Source organism: Protopterus annectens, chromosome 4.part1 (assembly GCF_019279795.1).
Source record: "Protopterus annectens isolate FY-2018-M chromosome 4.part1, PAN1.0, whole genome shotgun sequence".
Classification (NCBI taxonomy): domain Eukaryota; kingdom Metazoa; phylum Chordata; order Ceratodontiformes; family Protopteridae; genus Protopterus; species Protopterus annectens.
In genome coordinates, this window is record NC_056734.1 from 497,087,400 (window position 1) to 497,105,633 (window position 18,234).

The 18,234-nt window shown below is 41.9% G+C and overlaps 1 protein-coding gene across 2 annotated transcripts in view; it reads right to left on the minus strand.

Annotated features, from left to right (window-relative positions):
• ATP11B (ATPase phospholipid transporting 11B (putative)) overlaps nt 1–18,234 on the minus strand; it is a 2,792,721-nt gene that overhangs the window by 257,292 nt on the left and 2,517,195 nt on the right. For both annotated transcript variants that reach the window (XM_044070307.1, XM_044070308.1), the window contains one exon: nt 2,253–2,386. In XM_044070307.1, the coding sequence (XP_043926242.1) occupies nt 2,253–2,386 (134 nt within the window). The remainder of the gene's footprint in view (nt 1–2,252; nt 2,387–18,234) is intronic.

Below are 18,234 nucleotides of genomic sequence, written 5' to 3' on the forward strand. Positions count from 1 at the left end.
TGGTGGAGTTCTCATCACACTTTTCCTGGTTTTAAACTTTTTTGGCTCATTTTACCTTTTATTGTAGGCTATCATTGCAGTGATTCACATACCCCTAGATTTCTGTCGAACAGTGCTCATCACATGCTAGACAACTACTTATGACAGTGTTATATCGGTGTTATTACACTGTATGCCAAGCACTATACACTTCACTAGGAATCTTATGTTCCCTCTCCCTTTTGCTATATTTTTTTACTTGAATACAGCTGCATACAGTTATTTACTGTATTACTGTCTGCCTGCTGGACTGAGTGACTGACCGACTGAGTGTGCTGTAGTCTGCATCACTTTGTGTGTTGAACTCTTGACGCAGACTATAGCAACCATGCCTATACACTACAAGTTGATATCCCCAAATTGCATCTTCAAAATGCAGGGGTGTGTGACTCAGAATCAGGAAGTATTTGGCAGCTGATCAGCAAATACGGCATACAATGTTAGTTTAGTAAACTTAATAAAGAAAGTTCAAGTAAAGAAACTAAAGTAAAATATGCATATTATGGAATCAGAGTATACTTTTTACATGATGACATCATAATTAATGGAAAAGAAAATGGTAAGAAAAACATTTGTGCACACAATCTTAAAATTATTAAAGATGATCTCATTTAATGATTATGTGGTCTGATCAATTTCATGTGAAAGACAAAAAGGTGATTTACATAAAAATATGATTAAGAAAATTATGGGAGTTTGTGTTCTGTGCTTAGGTTGAGAACACGCTGATAGTGCATCTGTTTATGAAATAGACCTTCTAAATTAATTTACAGAGGTTATCCATGTGAAACTACAAAGAAATATATTTATACACTGGTGTATTTCCTTATAACGAATGGAAAAATAGTGTTTGAATAACTCTTACAATACTTTTAACAAAAACAGAAGTCTTAAAAATGGTCAGCAAACAACCATGAAGAAGAAATCTTAATGAGATACAAAGCCATAAGCTCTGAATACATCTTTTCTCGAACACTCAGTCTGTATGTGTGCCTAATATCAAGACCATAAATGCATCGATATTTAGGGATGCATGCATATCTTTTTCTCTCTATTGTAATTCTAAAACATTCTATTAGTCATATTTCTCACAGCTGTATTTTTTTGCTTGTGTTTTACAAAACTTTCTTCTGATACTGACCAAAATAATCCATGTCATTCATGGATAGCAGCAACAAGTAAATGTCCCAACAAATCTTTGTTCTACCCAACTCTAGTTATTCATACACAAAATATAAGGCTAAAAACTACCATGGGAATGTAAGGCTGGGTGCCTCTTAAGGTCCTCTCAAAGCAATAGCCTAGTAAGTACCTAAGAACCTATAAGGAAGCATAATTTGCATTTGAAGCTCTAAAAAGCTATTACCTTTAGAATGTCTTAACTAGTTTACAAAAAACAGACTAATTCTGAAGTGGCAGGCTGACAAAGAACTAGATAATACAGATAAAATATTCCACAATAAAATACTGTTATCATTACTAATTTCATATAAAATATCTACCAATTAGATATTAAAGGCACTTCAGTACTATTCAAACTTAAGAAAAATGAACATGTTTTCATCCAGCAAGGAAATTCTAACCATTTCAAAACAAAAGGGTTGCACACATGTAAGACACCAACAGTAATTCAGGTGATTTTATGTATGTACCTAGTGCTTGCAGTCCGTGAAAAGGGAAACCATTTAAACCTTTTGCAGAACACTACTGACAAACCCAACATTCATAAAGAAAAAGCACATAGTATAAAAGATAGATGGTCAGCCCTTTTACTTCAACAAAATGCATACAAAAGGTTTTAATATAAGCTTGTGAAGACAAAGGGCTGATCAGGAAATACAACAGCAGATAATACAAATATGATTACTTAGAGCAGCAGACAAGCAAATCAAAAAAATCCTCCATTATGTGCAACAGAAAACCGCATGACTATACAGACTGTAAACTAGAAAATATTTTATTTAAAAAATGTTTTTCAAAAACCACGTCCTTCTTATACTTTTGTACACCCTCCCACAAAGCAAAAAGTGGTAAAGACAGACCAACACAGAAAGAAAATAAAAAGGAGAGAACAAAGTCCCAAAGAAGAAACTCTCCCAGTTTATGAAGAAGAGCTTGCCCCTGCTTGCTACACATCTACAGCAGCAGGTTCATCTCGTTCCAGTTTATAGGAGAACCGTCTACAGCAGAGGCTATTTAGAGAAATTCCACACCTGCTGACCCTGGTCGGGCTATACCGTCCCATCAGTCGCTCCAGCATTCTCCCAAAAGGCGCACATGCTGTCTCCCCATTGGAGAAGCAACACATGGAGTCCAAGCAGCTGATACTGGCAGTGGTCTCAGCAAGCTATGGAAAGAGACAACAGTATTAACGCAAAAAATTACACAGCAGAATCTCTAAATACATGTGTAAACTTAGTGAAAGAAATGTGTGCCTCTATAAAAGCACTCTTCAAAGCAGTTAACATGCATTAAAAATCTACATGTTTGAAAGCTACACATACTTGCATTATTTGACTTAACCCGAGGAATTAATAAATAAAGCAGTTTAGGTGTTATGCAGATTTGCTTTTTGTTTACTTCATCATTTGCTTTCTGAGAAGGGATAATGTGCTAGTTATAAATATGTCTAATGTCCTTTGTCAAGACCAAGGAAAGGGCAGTGTTAATCATAAAACATCAAACTGAGAAAGATAATTAATTTGAACTCATAACTACAACAATAAACTCTGAACACAAAAGTGGAATGGTTACAGAAAATAATAAAAACTAACAAAAAAATTATAAAATTGTTAACTACACTGGTGATTAGAGTAAACCCAGGGCTTCAATTTCAAAAGCACAAGTCGTCAGTTCATCATTTACTTCCTGGAAATCCAGCTGCTAGATGACATTATTTGGTAAAGATTTTCACAGCAGCATCCAAAGGGGACCCATCTCACACTATTGATGACCTGATGCTAGTGACTGATGAAAACCCATCCCAAATTCTCCTGTGTTTTATCCTACAATGACATAAAAAGGAGAAAAAGTAAGTGGCGAGTGGAGTTTGGGACAGTGAAAGTATCGTCGAGTTTAGATGAAAGTGTTCCTCATATTCTTTTGAAGATATTTATGTTATGTACTTAAAATAATAAAAGATCTTCATGGTCAATGTTTCACCCTCTTTAACCCACAAGACTGAAATACCAGCTTTCTGTCTGCCTGGCGTGGAAAAAAAAAACTTGCTCATAATGACCTGCATATCACCATCTTCTTCAGATCTGAAGAAGAAGACATTTTGAGGGTCAAATCTATACATACAACACCCAAGCACTAACCCTTAGGTACACCTTAGGGAGAACCCCCCCCCCCCCCACACCTACCTGTTAGACTTGGGGGAAGGTAGTTGAGGATGTTAAAGAGCAATAACCATGATCTCTGTCATTATGATAAGTACATAACTTCCATATCTGTTACGGATTCATCTTTTCCGATCACAAGACCCCAAACGAGACCCAGACCTTGACATCACATCCAATTTGTACTGTCTTGTGAAGGTATTCAGAGAAGTATGTCAGAGCTACACATACTATCCATGGAAGCCTTTTAAAAAAGGCTTGTGAAGTGGACACAGCCCTTCCACAATATCCTTTACACTGAACTGGCAATACTGTTGCATTTGTTGTGAGAATATACTGCACTATGACTGCTATCTAGGCAAAGTGATATTTGAAACTTTCACTCCCATTTTATTCAGTGCACAGGAAACAAAGAGTTGAATATTCTTTCTAAAGTCCAACTGCAGATGAACATCTATATAATACAATAAGTACGCTCCTTATCTTGAATACTGCTGATATTTTATACAAAACTGGAAAATTAATATAGTCTTTCAGATTTACTTCCATGCCTGCTACTGGCATGAAAGGACGGCTGATATGCAAGACTAAGCTATCTCTGTGGAAGACCAGATAAGGGGGGTTTACACACAAAGCCTGAAGCTCAGAAACCCTCAGTGCTTAAACTGAAACTAAAATGTTTTCTAGGAAAGATACTTCAGTTCTAGATTAGAGGCTGGCTCAGAAGTAAGGAGAGTCATTTTTTCCAACATAACATTTTAATCTCGGGGGCAAAGGGTCTCTGAATTGAGGACTGATCAATAAAGTATCCTTGAGGAAAGCATTACACACTTGCAATGAACTCAAAACAGGCATCCTGGGACCCTTCATGGAAGTTGCAATAGCAGACAGATTAGCTTTATGGGACATTACTGCGACCAGAGTTGAAGTTTGGGCAAAATAATTGAAGACTGCAAGAAAAGGAACTGAGAAAAACTCTAACTTACTTTTCAGTAGCCCAAACAGAAACACAAGGCCACTTACTTCTGTATGTTTTTCTGGTAAGGGTTTCTGGGCAGCAGAAAGATACAGATTGCTCTCAGACGGTAACGTTGTCTTCCTAGCCTTCAATGGAAATGTTGAAACCAAGCAGTTAAACTGACTGCATGAAGATCTTTTTGAAGCCTGCTAAACAGGTGTCCTAGAAAGGGTCTGAAGTCCTTCAACTTGAGAGGCTTCTTCAGAAGATGAGGACACAGGAAAAGGAACCATAAATAAAGCAAAATTGAGTTTATAGGAATGACCTTATATTTGCTTTGTTTTGCCTTCTATAAGAAGTTGGAGATCAGAGGGAAAGGGAAGAAGGAAGGAAAAAAAAAGACAGGAGGCCACTCCTTGACCACATTGTCCTTGGGCCGCTGACCTGGAAGGGGAAGAAGGAAAAGAAATTGCTGAATTTGGCACTGGTTGGGGAAGCCAAAAGGTGAGTGAGGCTTCCCCATCGACAGAATAGCTTCTGTGCCACTGTCCAGCTGAGACCACTCAAGAAGCACAATCACACAATCAAGCACCATCTTAGCCTATCCACCATGTAGATGGCTTCTCCAAGAAAGTGACCAGCTATTAGAAAAGGGGTCAAAGGACTTAGTCCATTTCAATTGTTTTTCATGCATGGGGTAAGTGCGTGTTCCTCTTTGTTTGCTGATGCACTATTCCACTGTCATGCTGTCAAAATATAAAGCTACCATACCTCATGACTAGCAATCCTGGAACATCTGCAGAGTGAGAACTACCCTCATTTTCAAGACGGTGATGAACAGACAGCCTTGTGTGGTGACCATGCACATTGGATTGCTCACGCCCGATAATGTCTCCCCCCAGCACACCCATAACTGAGACAGTAGTGGTAAAATCTACCAGGGGAGTGGAAAGGTGAAAGGGACTGTCTTAAAAAGGGTAGGAGATGAGAAATTATCCCTAGATATACTTCCAACATGCCTCAGAAGTCCTAATTTGGTCTGATTTCAAGCCCCAGCACTGGCTTCGGTCAGTCGTTAACATCCATTTGAGAAATCTCAAATGATGCTTTGAAAAGGGCACTACATAAATTGTGATGTCATGAGCCCCATCATCTTGAGATATGGCAGTAAGCTCAGAAATAAACGGCAAAGTGAATGACCTTGCAAAGAAGGGGGTCTACAAACAGCCTATAAAGTTAAGGATCTAAGACTCTGCAGTGTATACCATGGACTCCTGAGTAATGGAAAAGTTGAAGAAGAGACTTCCATGCAGCAATCAGTTCCTCTAAAGTCAGCACAACCAGGTACTAGACATTCAGATAGTGAAAGACCTTGACACATACAGCATCTGGTTTTATGTAGCTATGATCATGTATTTTGTAAACACCTTGGAAGCCAAACATAAGTCTCAAATGAAAGGCCCAGAATTAACAGTGAATGCCCCTGTCCAGAGGTATAAGAACCTTCTTGATTCCTTGGTGATCTTTAAGTGCAGTCAGGCATCTAAGAGGTCCAAACAGCACATCCAATCTTCTCTTTACAGACCAAAAGAGAGACATTACTGCAGTGTGAGCATCTGAAAAAAGAAGTTATGTCGTACCATAATGTTCCATCTGTGATGTCGATCTTCATCTATTCTTGACTGATGGGTTATGGTTCCGATCCTCGGAACCAATCCAGCCATTATATAGCTCGCGCCGGCCAAAAAAAACTCTTAAGCTAATAGTCTACCCATAATGCCCCTCTCTACATTAGCTCAGATCGAGTTTGCAGAATTATAGAACAATGGAAAGAAACTAATTCCAAATGAGGATGCCATGTCCAAGGAGTGTCCTAATAGAAGACATAGGAGAACAGATCTCTCCACCAGGAATCCACAGGAGGGGGAAGTAGGCCAAGAATAGATGAAGATCGACAACACAGATGGAATGTTATGGTAAGAGAGAACGTCTTTAACTGAAGTTAGCAATCTTCATCTATTTTTGACTGAAAGGACAGAGTCCCCAGCTACTTTAGATCCTGGGTGGCCCTATGGAAGGATATTCCTGAGAACATAGAACCAAAGGCAGCTCTTCCCTTGGAGATCAGATCCAATTGTAATGAGTAATAAAGGTATGTGGAGTAGCCCATGTTACTGCTGCGCATATTTTGCTCATGGAAGCTTTAGAATGGAAGACAGCTGAGGTAGCCATAGATCTAGTGGACTGTGCCTTCACCACATTGAAAGCTTTAGATTATTTTTGTTATAAATGAAAGAATACAATCTCTTAACCATTTTGATAAGGTAAGCTTAGAGACAGATTTCCCCAAGGCTGAGCCAGAGAAGGAGGCAAATAATTGTTCTGATCTCCTTAATTCTTCAGTTCTGTTGAGACAGAAACATAACTGTCTGTGAACATCTAACAGAAGTAAGCAATATTTGCCTGTACTGGAAAAATTTGGAAAGAAGACAGGTAAGTCTAGAGCTTCATTAATGTTGGACTCTAAAACCACCTTCAGAAGAAAGGATGGATTTGTCCCGAGTGTAACTCTATCCTTATGGAAAATTAAGTAAGGGGGTTTGGAACACAAGGCTTGCAATTTGGAACACCAAAAAAAAAAAAAAAACAACAAAGTGCCAACAGAAACCAGTAATAAGTTTCATTATTTTATTTCAAATTTTAACAAACAAGTATAGGGGCAAGATGCATTTTGCATAGGATAGATTTTAATACAACTTTTCAGGATATATGTTATTGTTTTTGATATTTATTAAAGGGTTACTATGGTTTTTAATTAAATAACTGAAAGATTGCATTCATTGGTTAGAAATTTCAGTTTTATGCATATAAAGTGTTACTGGAACTGTTTTGGTATATCTGAAGTCTAGCAACGAGAGACGAAAACACAGAGTGCAGTGAGCATTCATGTGAATAAAGGCTTGTGTTTTACATTAGTATTGTCGCTGTGGTTGTTCTACCTATTGTGCTAATTTTTGCAATTCGGAAACTCATCTTGCAGAGGTGATAGCTATAAGTAAAAGCGTTTTCCAAGAGAGGAACTTCAAGTCACGTGGAACTGCTGGTTCAAAGCGTGGGGGAATTACTAGTGACTACAAAACAAAAGTCAGGTCGCATGGTGGTAGAGGATCTTTAAATAGGGGCTTTAAACAGATAGTTCCCTTGAGGAAGACCTTGCAAAGTCTGTGAGAAATTAAGGACAGATCTCCAAAGCCATTATGAAAATTAGAGATGGCTGCTAGAATTACCTTAACAGTAGAAGCGGAAGCCCCCCTACCAAAAAGAATGGCCAAAAATTCTAAAACTTTTTCCACTGGGGCTGAAAAGGGATTGAGGCCATTACTGCAAGCCCAGAATGAAAATCTCTTCTATTTACTGATGTAGAGATTCCTGGTGGATGGTTTACGGGATGCCAGCAAATTGTTCGTACTGGGGATGGAATATCATTATACCTGGCGACTAATGGAATTGGAGGAACCAAGCAGTTCGCTTGAGAATGAAGATTGGGATGCACCAGTCTCTGAAGGAGAGACAGAAGGTAAGGAAATGGGTTCAGGATCCATGGATGGTGAATTAGATGAGGCCATAGGAAGGGAAAACAATTTTTTTGAGGCCAGAAGGGTGCAATGAGGATTACTCTGCTTCTCAACCTGGCTGCTTTCTTGAGGAAAAGAGAGATTAGAGGGAAAGGGGGAAAGTCATATAGGAGACCCAGGGGCTAATCGAGGAGAACATCTCTCGGGGACTCCCCCCCCCCCCACCCTGAGGGGGATTAGGGCAAAATATCTTCTGCACTTATTGTTTTGGGGTGAAGCAAAAAGGTCACAGGAAGGCTGGCCCCAGCGATGAAAAATCTTCTTCACAACCTTGGAATTGAGAGACCACTCGTGAGGCATTAAAATGCATCTGCTTAGTTTACTCCCCGGGATGTGCACTGCTATCAGAAAGCGGCTGGAGGCAATTGCTCACTGCCACACTCTGAGGGGTTCTTGACACATGAGATAGAATTTTATTCCCCCTTGCTTGCTTATGTACCAGACTGTATACATGTTGTCTTGATTGAATTGCAACTGTTCCCAGAGGAAGGCAGAGTGAAATGCTTGCAACACTAGTAGCACCACCCTCAGATCCAGAATGCTGACATGCAGATTGGCCTCTATCAGAGACCAAGTGCTTTAGAGACTCTTTCCCAAAAATGTACCCCACCTGGGAGGCATCCGGGGTCACTATGGAGTTTGGTTGAGAAGGGACAAAGGGGTGGCCCAAAAGAATTTGTTCAGATTCCATCCACCAAGATAGGTCCTTTTTGCAGTGACTTGTGATGAGTATGAGGTGGTTCATTGAGTGAATTAGACTAGACCAATGATTCACAAGAAGCCATTGCAGTAATCTCATGTGAATTCTCGCTAATGGGACCAGACTGATTGCCGCTGCCATGGTCCCTAATGTTTGAAGCACTAGCAGGGCTGGTACTTTGGGCACAGGAGAGAATGAACTTGAGATCTTATTTTGTGTAGCCTGTGGGGAGGTAACACAAGCCACACAAGAGAGTGTGTTGAGACAAGCGCCGATAAATTCCATATCCTGAGAGGGTATCATTTGAGACTTTGTAAAGTTGACCGTGATACTTAGCTGCAAGAACAACTGCAGGGTGAATTCTGTCATCTGACGCAGTAGATGTCTGGTGGAAGCAGTGATGAGCCAGTCGTCTAGATATGGAAACACCCAGAATCTGTGCATTCTCAAGTGAGCTGTTACTGCTGCCATACATTTGGTGTACACTCTGGGGGCTGTGGTGAGACCAAAAGGCATCACCAAGAACTGACAGTGACTGGCTTCTAGCCAGAAGCAGAGGAACTTTCTTGAGCGTTTGTCTATTTTTATGTGGTAAGGTCTACAGAGCACATCCAATCATTTTTCTTTAGAAAGGGAAGCACTAACTGAACAGTGACCATCTGAAATTTGGACCGGTGAAAAAATTTGTTTAGAATACTGAGATCAAGAACCTGTCTCCAGTCTCCTGTCTTTTTTGGCACTAAAAATAACCTTGAGTAAAATCTGCATCCTATTTGGTCTGGTAGGACTTCTTGGATGACTCTTTTTTTCTAGCAGCTTTTGAATTTCTAAGGATGTTTGGCCCCTCTGACTGGGTGGAACATCAGGGAGTCCTGTGCGAGTTCTTGGATAAAGAATGAAGGGAATAAAGTAACCTCTGGAAATAATTCTTAGCACCCAGCATCTGTGTTTACTTGTTGCAAGGGTGTTGGGTGCAAAGAAAGTCTATCCCAGACTGCTTCCAGAGGCAAGCAATCGGGCCTCCTTTCAGGAGTGCTGATACAGTTGACGAGAAAAGGACCAGGTTCTGCAAGCTACCTCTGCCTCTAGGATGGCTTCTTCCAATGGATCTCCCCCCCTCTGCCTTGAGGGGAGTCCTACCATGTGTCCTGGAAACACCTCTGGGACTTCTTGAACCACATCTTCCCACTCCTCTGATTCCTGGAATAGGCTTGCTGGGGAGAAGAAAAAAGTATGCTCACTGCAGACAGGGTCTTTCCATCTTTCTCTCACCTGGATAGAGTTTATTTAAATTTGGGGCCAAACAAGAAGGATCCATCAAAGGGAGCATTGACGAAGGAAGACTTGAATGGCTCTGCAAACTCACACAGGCGCATCCAAGTGTATCGTCGAATTGCAACACCTGAATCTACTGACCTGGTCTTCCCTTCGGCTGCATGTGCAATTAGTCTCATGGATGAATTAGAGATAGACTCCAGTGTAGCTAACTGGGAGGTCACTTTTTCTTGGGCCCCCTCAGCTACTGCTCCTGCTAGGGTATCCGACAGCTATTTCATCAGATCCCTCTGGTGCCTAGTAAAATGTGCCAAAAAGTTCAAGGACCTAATGGTAAAGGTCAATAATGCATAAATCCACTTCCCAAATCTGTCCACTGTCCTAGACGCTCAGTTAGGGGGATGAACAGAGGAATTTTCCTCAGTCAGTTCCTTTTTAGTGGCAGCTGCTACCACAACGGTGGGTCCCTATTAAATAAACAAAAAGTCAAAATGTCAAAACGGACAAATATCCGAAAAGGCCGTTCCTTGAAATGAGTATTGTAGGGGGCGATCCCCCGCTAAATTATATATACCAACTCAGAGATTGCACTACAGTGAGGAAAGGGCAAATTTTCCAGTCTTCACTGTACCGCCTTCTTACAACTGCGATATTGAGGAACAGCCTTTTTGGATATATGGCCATTCGACATTTTGACTTTTCATTTATTTAATAGGGACCCACCACGGCATCTACTGTTAATCCTTTTGCCCAGGACTGGTTTGCCTGGTCTCTGGGGGATCAGTTCTATCAAATAAGGGGCTTTCCAACTCACTGAGCGATCGATTTAATGAGATCATCAGCGGGAGAGGTCACCCAGGAAGTAGATGGGTGAGCTCCAAAGGCTTGCAAGTACACAGACTCCTCAGAAGTGGGGTCTTTTGGGCTTCCAGTCAACCCTCTGTTTAAGGATTTCCAGAATGTCTCCAAAGGAGACATCTTTCGGGGGTGACTGGGGGGAACGCTCCCCCTCACTGAAATCTGTGTACTTGGTGACAGACTCTTCAGGGGAGTCCAGGTGTTTCCTCTTACACAATTTCTTCTGAGGGGGCTCTTCAGTGGGAATATCTGAAGAAGACTCAGAAGAGGGGTAACCCTTAGTTGGTATGTCTTGTATCCTTAGAGCTTGCTGTCCAGGTACAGAGCTTGGTGGTAGCTCCAGGTAAGTAGAGGTCAAGGGGTGAGACTCTGGCAACACAAGAGCCACCTGGGAAGAAGCATTGGCCAAAGCCCTCTCCATAGCTTGAAAGGCAGGCCCCCCTGAGGAGGGATGGAAGCCTGAAACTGAGACAGACGGAACTGGGGTCACACCCCACCCTGAGAGACCCACCTGCAAAGCCGGAGCCAAGGTAGGGCCCACAGCTGGTGCAGCCCAAAGCAGTAAGGTCGGCTCTAAATAAAAAACAGTAGTCGACTCAAATCCTCCAAACCTAAGGGTGGGGGCCCAATCCTGGGGGGACCTGTCAATTCCAAAGGCACAGAGAGAGTCAAAGCCGTGCCCGGAACTGAAGACAAGGAAGTCATCAGCGCTGAGGCCATAGGAGTCTGTATGGTTGGAGTCGACCGCTCTAAAGCCTGTGAAGAGGTCACAGAAGGAGTATATGTGGGGGTAATGGGATAGAATTTCCCTGCACTAGTAGGGGGAGAGGCTGAGAAGATGGAGGAAACCACTAGCTGTCAGAAGCTGATCCACCAACCTCACTATATCAATTTCAGAAAGACTCCTGGTGGAGCAAATCGACAACCCTGAGAGAGATTCAGGTCTCTCTATAAAAGGGCCAGAAGTTGAGCCAGAAACAGGTCGATCGATGGAAAATATGTAGTCCTGGGAGTAAAGAAAGATTTTGTCTTCTGCACCAGGGCAGGAGGTAGGAGCTGAGGAGCCGCAGGAGATGTTGGTACCGACATGGTAATTAAAATAGTCAGTGCTGACATGGGAGTTGTTATTGGAGTCAGTGTCATGGACAGTGTCGATGGCACCGAGGTAGAGGTCAGTGCCAAGGACTCAATGAGTTCTGAAATTTTCGGAACCTTAGATTTCGGGTCCGAAGAGGAACCAGCTGAAGGATGTTTATATTTTTTATATGTCAGTGCCGATGGAGATGTCAGCACCAAACGAGTAGATTTTATGCCACAGGCCTGAGGAGACCTTGCTTCCTTAAAAGAGGCCTTAGGGAGCCATTTAAGGATTAATTTATTTCTACACACCATCAGGGCTCTCTTACTAAAGCCCTGGCAGACAGAGCACTCTAGTTCAAGATAAGAATCACCCACACAATATACACATTTGTCATGACCATCTGAGTTTGGCATTTTTCTGCTGCAGTCTTGGCACTGTTTAAAACCAGTGGCCGATTATAAAATTCTACCAACGATGGCAGGAGAGATTACCCAATAATAAGGGAAAGAGAAAAGAGGGGAAACTCCCAACTATGGTAGGCAAGAAGTACCAAAGGAAACAAGTTAAAGAAAATGAACACTCTCATGAAAGAAAAAAAGGGTAGACAAGGTTCAGATATTACTATGTAGAATAAGGAAGACAAAAACGCTAGACAACTGTAATAAAACTTCTAAAATGTACTTAGCTGGTAGACAGAATCAGCCGACACGTATTTTCTATAAGAGCAGCAAAGTAGATCTTGAATAATGTAGAGAGGAGCATTATGGGTAGACTATTAGCTTGAGAGGTTTTTTTTGCTGGTGTGAGGTATATAATGAATGTATCAGTTCCAAGGATGGGAACCATAACCCATCAGTTAAGAATAGATGAAGACTGACAACATCAGATCACCTGTTAGGGAATGAAATTGTTGAACACACTTGGGTTGAGTATAAGCCTGAGCTCCTTGGTCCTTTAGGGTACTAAAAATAATCTGTAGTACTAGCTAGATCCCCTATAGTCTAGTGGGACCAACTGATGGCTCTTTTCTGGAGGAGAGTTAAAACCCCTAACTTTGTTGTTCTTATCTGACAGGGTGAGACGTAGTAGGGGAAGGGAGTATAGCTATAACGTCTAGATATTATATCCAAATCCATCTATCACGTGATGGCTAACCATCCTATCAGATGGACAGACAAATGTCTCCAGACAGACTCAATTGGACAAGGTCTCAAGGATTTTGCTACAGCCTCTCCCCACACTGGAGGCTGTAGTACCCTTAAGTTGACTGAGAATTCTCACTGCTGTGATGGCATTTTCCATGGCAACCATCACTTTGTCCACTACAGTTCTCACCACACTGCTGAAAATCTTGCTGCTCCTGTCCATGCCTGTACCATGGCTAACAGAGACTTGTTTCAAAGAAAGGAACCACTGGGGAAGTTTCTAATTTGATGTCAACAACAGTGAAAGTCCTTCCCTCCTAATCACTAATTTTCATTTAATTCTTAACACATGGCTTACAAAGGTCAATGTCATTAAGGATGACATTAAAGAATGACCACTTAAAATTCTCTTCAAAGTCCATAAGACAAAGCCAGGTGTAACAGCATATATTAATTCTGGTGCCTGCTGCCCTTGTCGTATTCACAGCATTATGGGTTAAATGTATGGTACAGTCAAACATAGTGAGAGTAGCTGCCTAACTAATTAGGTTGTCATGCACTACATTGTCAGACACATTTTTCCTGTGATTTCACATCACACATCATGATGGCATCTCAAAATATGGGATAGGTAGCCAAGCTTCTCAAAAGAAAAGGTTGAAGAAACATCTGCTTCCGAAAACAATCCAACACCCAGCATTTTTTCTGTAGGAATAAACTGCTGGGCTTTGAGGTGTGATGGCCTTCCCTGAGACTGCTGCAGTATCAACAAAGTCCACAAGAGGATTCCTGACTGAAAAGTCCCAACTTTAGCTGGCTAGAAGATCCCAACTGTCTACTAAGATTAGGTGCCACAATACTGGCTTCTTTTTACGCCTCCTCTGCGAAAAGAGTTGTCATTTTTTTTCTGCAGACAGCACCAGTCAGGAAGGTGAAGTGACTGACTTGAAGATCTCCTGCAGGAACTTCTACGGAGATGATGATGGAAGCAGTGGCTATCCTGCATAATCATGCATCATCACTAAAATTCCTCAAACCTGAAATCATGCAAGGTGAAACCAGGGAATCTGCCTCATTTCTGCTACTTCTGTCCAGTATCAGGAACTCCAGAGGAGAGTTGGCATGCTTCCCTGTGCTACACAGCTATTCGTAATAACTCCTTGGTGGTGAACAGTCTAGGAAGGACAATGAAGAGGAGACATATACAAGGACTCTCTAGCATGGTCCTGCTGTAGCCTTCAGATCCCCAGTCTCAATGACCTGAAACTCATGAAGGCTTGCATTCTGCACTAGAATGGTCTTTAGACAAAGTCATTACTTAATCTGGCACCAAGGAAAACTATGCAGTGAAGCGTACAATATCATTACAGCAGAGAGCATCAACATCTTGTCAGCACTAAGGACACTGGTGCCAGAGGGCTGATACTGTATTCCATCAGTTCTAATACAGATGCAATCACTGGAAGGCTGGCACTGACTCTTATGAACTAGAGATCCCCTGGTACTGACATCAGCACTGGAGATTTCATGACCGAAGACTTGAAATCTAGAAAAAATCCTAAGGATGAAAAGAATTCAAAACATGGAGCCGAGGAAACAGCATCTAAAGATCCACCTCTGAAGCTAATGACATGGAGACACTGGCCCTCTGCTATACACACTATTTTTTTTCATTGTGGGAGCCTACAGGGTACTAGCAGGACTTAAAAAGTACTGAAACGATGCTGATGAGAAGGCAGTGACTACAGCAGACAAGGAAAGACTATAACTACCCACTACAGCACAAGAAGGGGTGGTAACAGACTCATCTTTGCCTCTGCCTGAAACTTGGCTTTTAAAAGCTTCATGCAATTGATATCGTAGCCAGAGAGATGAAAGCAGCTGTCAAGGGAATGCTCAACTCTATGGCTAACTGCCAGACTTACTTCACTCCTGTGCACAGGAATATGATCTTAAGTCACACTGTTTATTCATGGATCATACCAGACAATGACTGAGCAGAGCAAGAGGGACTCTGACTTTAACTCTTACTTTAGAAGTCCAAAGGCAAGGAGCATTGGCCATAGTGTAAGCTCTTTTATATGGAGTTTCTGCTCTTGGTGGGGGGTTTGGGTGGGGTAGTTCCTTTCAGTAAGGGAGATCAGGTTAGCTTTCCAATACAATAGTGAAAAGACCTCCATCAGGATCTGAAACAGGTCACCACAAGAAGTTCCATGAGGACAAGATGGCTTTGCACCACTGACACCTTAAAGTCCACTGCCACATCCATATTCTCACGTGTGGGAACATCAAGAGGATCGGGTCTTCCATAAAGCCCCAGAGATGTACAGCAGTCTGTGCCTACACACTCTATTTACAATTTTGCCCTAGCTGCCAAAACCATGACCTTCTTGACTCTCTCCAAGGGCAAGAACAAGTGACAATAAAAAAGCAATTCTTCACCAGTGAAGACAATGAAAGCCAAAGAGGACTTCTACTACTTATGGAGAATCACAGGACATACCAATAAGAGATAGGCTAAACAAAGGCTGTTATGAGGGAGGCTCAAAACAAGGTAATAAACAGTCACTTGACTAGGTACTGGAACATATCTGGTTCCTTCTCCTACATAACATTTGCCACCAGGGCTAACAGTCTGATGAGCAAGAAGTGCATCACAAAGACAAAAAAGGAATATTTTGCAATGAAAATGATACCTCTTCCACAGCAAACTCATGGGACTCCTTTGTAAATCTCAGATGTTGACATGGAAGATGCCAAGTCATATCTACATCTGCTGCAGAATGCCTACTAGACAATCATGACCTAAAATATGACTCATCAGATATGCTTGCTGAAGGTGCTGAGGTCCAAGATGGGTAGGAAGGCTCCCATTCCCTTCAGAAAGACAAAATAAGAAAAAAATGTGGGAAAATTACCCTCTGTCGTTTTTTCCTCAAAAGGAGGAAAGTGCACCATACCCTACCTGGATAACAAGATTTGGGTTTATTTTATGAGCACTGCAGAGACTGCCTGGTCCATGCATAAAAGTATTTCTAGGGGGTAGCACCCAATAACAATAAGATATGTCTCTCTGTCTAGCTCCCATCATTTTACAGGCTCACATATCTGAACAAACTGAGAAAACAGCCAATCCCTCTCCTGCCATGAGCAGTCCTGTGAGGTAATCAGAACTGTGGCAGCAGAGCCAGTGACTAACACTATAATTATCTTTGAAGACTTATCCAGAACCAGAATAGGTGGCAAACGTATCACTCTTACAGGATCATTCTACAGGACTGCTTTTTTTCTTAAATACTGCGGAAGTTTAAAAAAGAAAAAAAAATGCAGAGACCAGGCAGTGTAACCGTGACTCTTCTGTGGTGGTTATAAAGAAGTTATGTCTTAGCATAATGTTCCATCTGTGTTGTTGATCTTCATTCATTCATTACTGTTGGGAATCTGTTCTGTCCTCGGAACTGAGCTGGCCTTTTACCAAGCTCGCACCAGCTCTAAACTCTCGAGCTAAGATTTTACCCACAATGCCCTCTTCCCTGTTACCTCAGATCGAGTTTGCCAGATATCAGTAAAGCAGAGGCTGTCTCTGGTCAGTAAAGCAGAGGCTGTCTCTGGTCAGAATGAACCTACTGAACAGCCATAGGACCCAATGCGATCCCCCAGAAGCCTTTGGAGGGGGAAGGAGGGTGGGAAGTAATGAATGAATGAAGATCAATAACACAGATGGAATGTTATGGTAAGAAATAACTTCTTTATCTGATGTTGTTAATCTTCATTCATTCCTTACCGCTGAGACAGAGTCCCCAGCTACCTTTGTTCCTGGGAAGCCCTATGGAAAGATGTTCCTGAGCACCACTGAACCGAAGGATGCTCTGCCCCTGGAGGCCAAATCGAATCTGTAATGAGCTATGATGGTACGAGGATTGGCCCAAGTTGCAGCTGTACAAATGTCATTCAAAGAGGCTCTGGCATGAAAAGCTGCAGAAGTGGCTACTGATCTGGTAGAATGGGCTCTGACTTTGCGAGACAGAGAGATATTACTTTTGTCATAAATGAACGTGATGCAGTTTCTCAACCATTTGTCTAAAGTAACTTTAGAGACAGGACACCCCATTCTAGATCCTGAAAAGGCTACAAATAACTGGTCTGTTTTCCGAAAAGGTTTTGTTCTGACTAGATAAAAATGTAGTTGTCTGTGCACGTCTATTGAGTGAAGACAATACTCCCCTCTATTAGAGCAGTTAGGAAAGAATACTGGTAGGTAATTGGTTAATTGATAGTTTCAAAATGACCTTGGCAAAGAAAGATGGGTTAGTTTGGAGTGATACACTGTCTTTATGGAAAGTCATGTAGGGGTGTTTAATGCACAAGGCTTGAAGTTCTGATATGCATCTGGCTGACGTGACGGCTATTAAAAACAGTGATTTCCAAGACAGGAACTTTAGGTTGCAATTCGAGGCAGGTTCAAAGGGAGGTTCTGTTAGGGATTGCAATACTAACGAAAGATCCCAAAGTTCCATTGGTTCTCTGAAAGGAGGTCTAATATAGATAACACCCTTTAAGAACATCTTGCAGAGTCTATGGGACATAAGGGAAGATTCTTAGAATCCATTATGAAAATTAGAAATGGTAGCCAAGTGTACTCGTATAGTTGAGGCTGCAGCCCCTGAATCAAGAAGGTATGCTAGATACTCGAGAATCACAGAAATAGGGGCTGTAAAAGGGTCTAAATTCCTTTTCTGTACCCATAAGAGGAATCTTTTCCATTTGCTGAGATAAGTCCCTCTGCTGGATGGTTTATGAGAAGCCATAAGAATATTACACACTGGGGAAGTGAGATTTATTCTGCCTGACAATCACTGGAAGTGGAGTAACCAAGCTGTCAGCTTGAAACTGGGAATGTTCGGGTGAATCAGTCCTTGCGGGTGTGAGATCAACTCCAGGGAGGGATCTAGAATCCATGGTTGATTCAGGAGGTGAGGCCAAAGAAAGGGGAACCAAACTTGTCACGGCCAGTAGGGGCATTGACAATTACTCTGCTTCTCAATCAAAGGGCTTTCTTCAAGAATTGCGAGATGAGGGTAGAGGGGGAAATGCATATAGAAGATCCGAAGGCCAATCGTGGACCAGAGCATCCCTAGGCAGATCGTCCAGTGGGGGGATTAGGGCAAAATAGTTGCTGCATTTGTGGTTTACTGGGGAGGC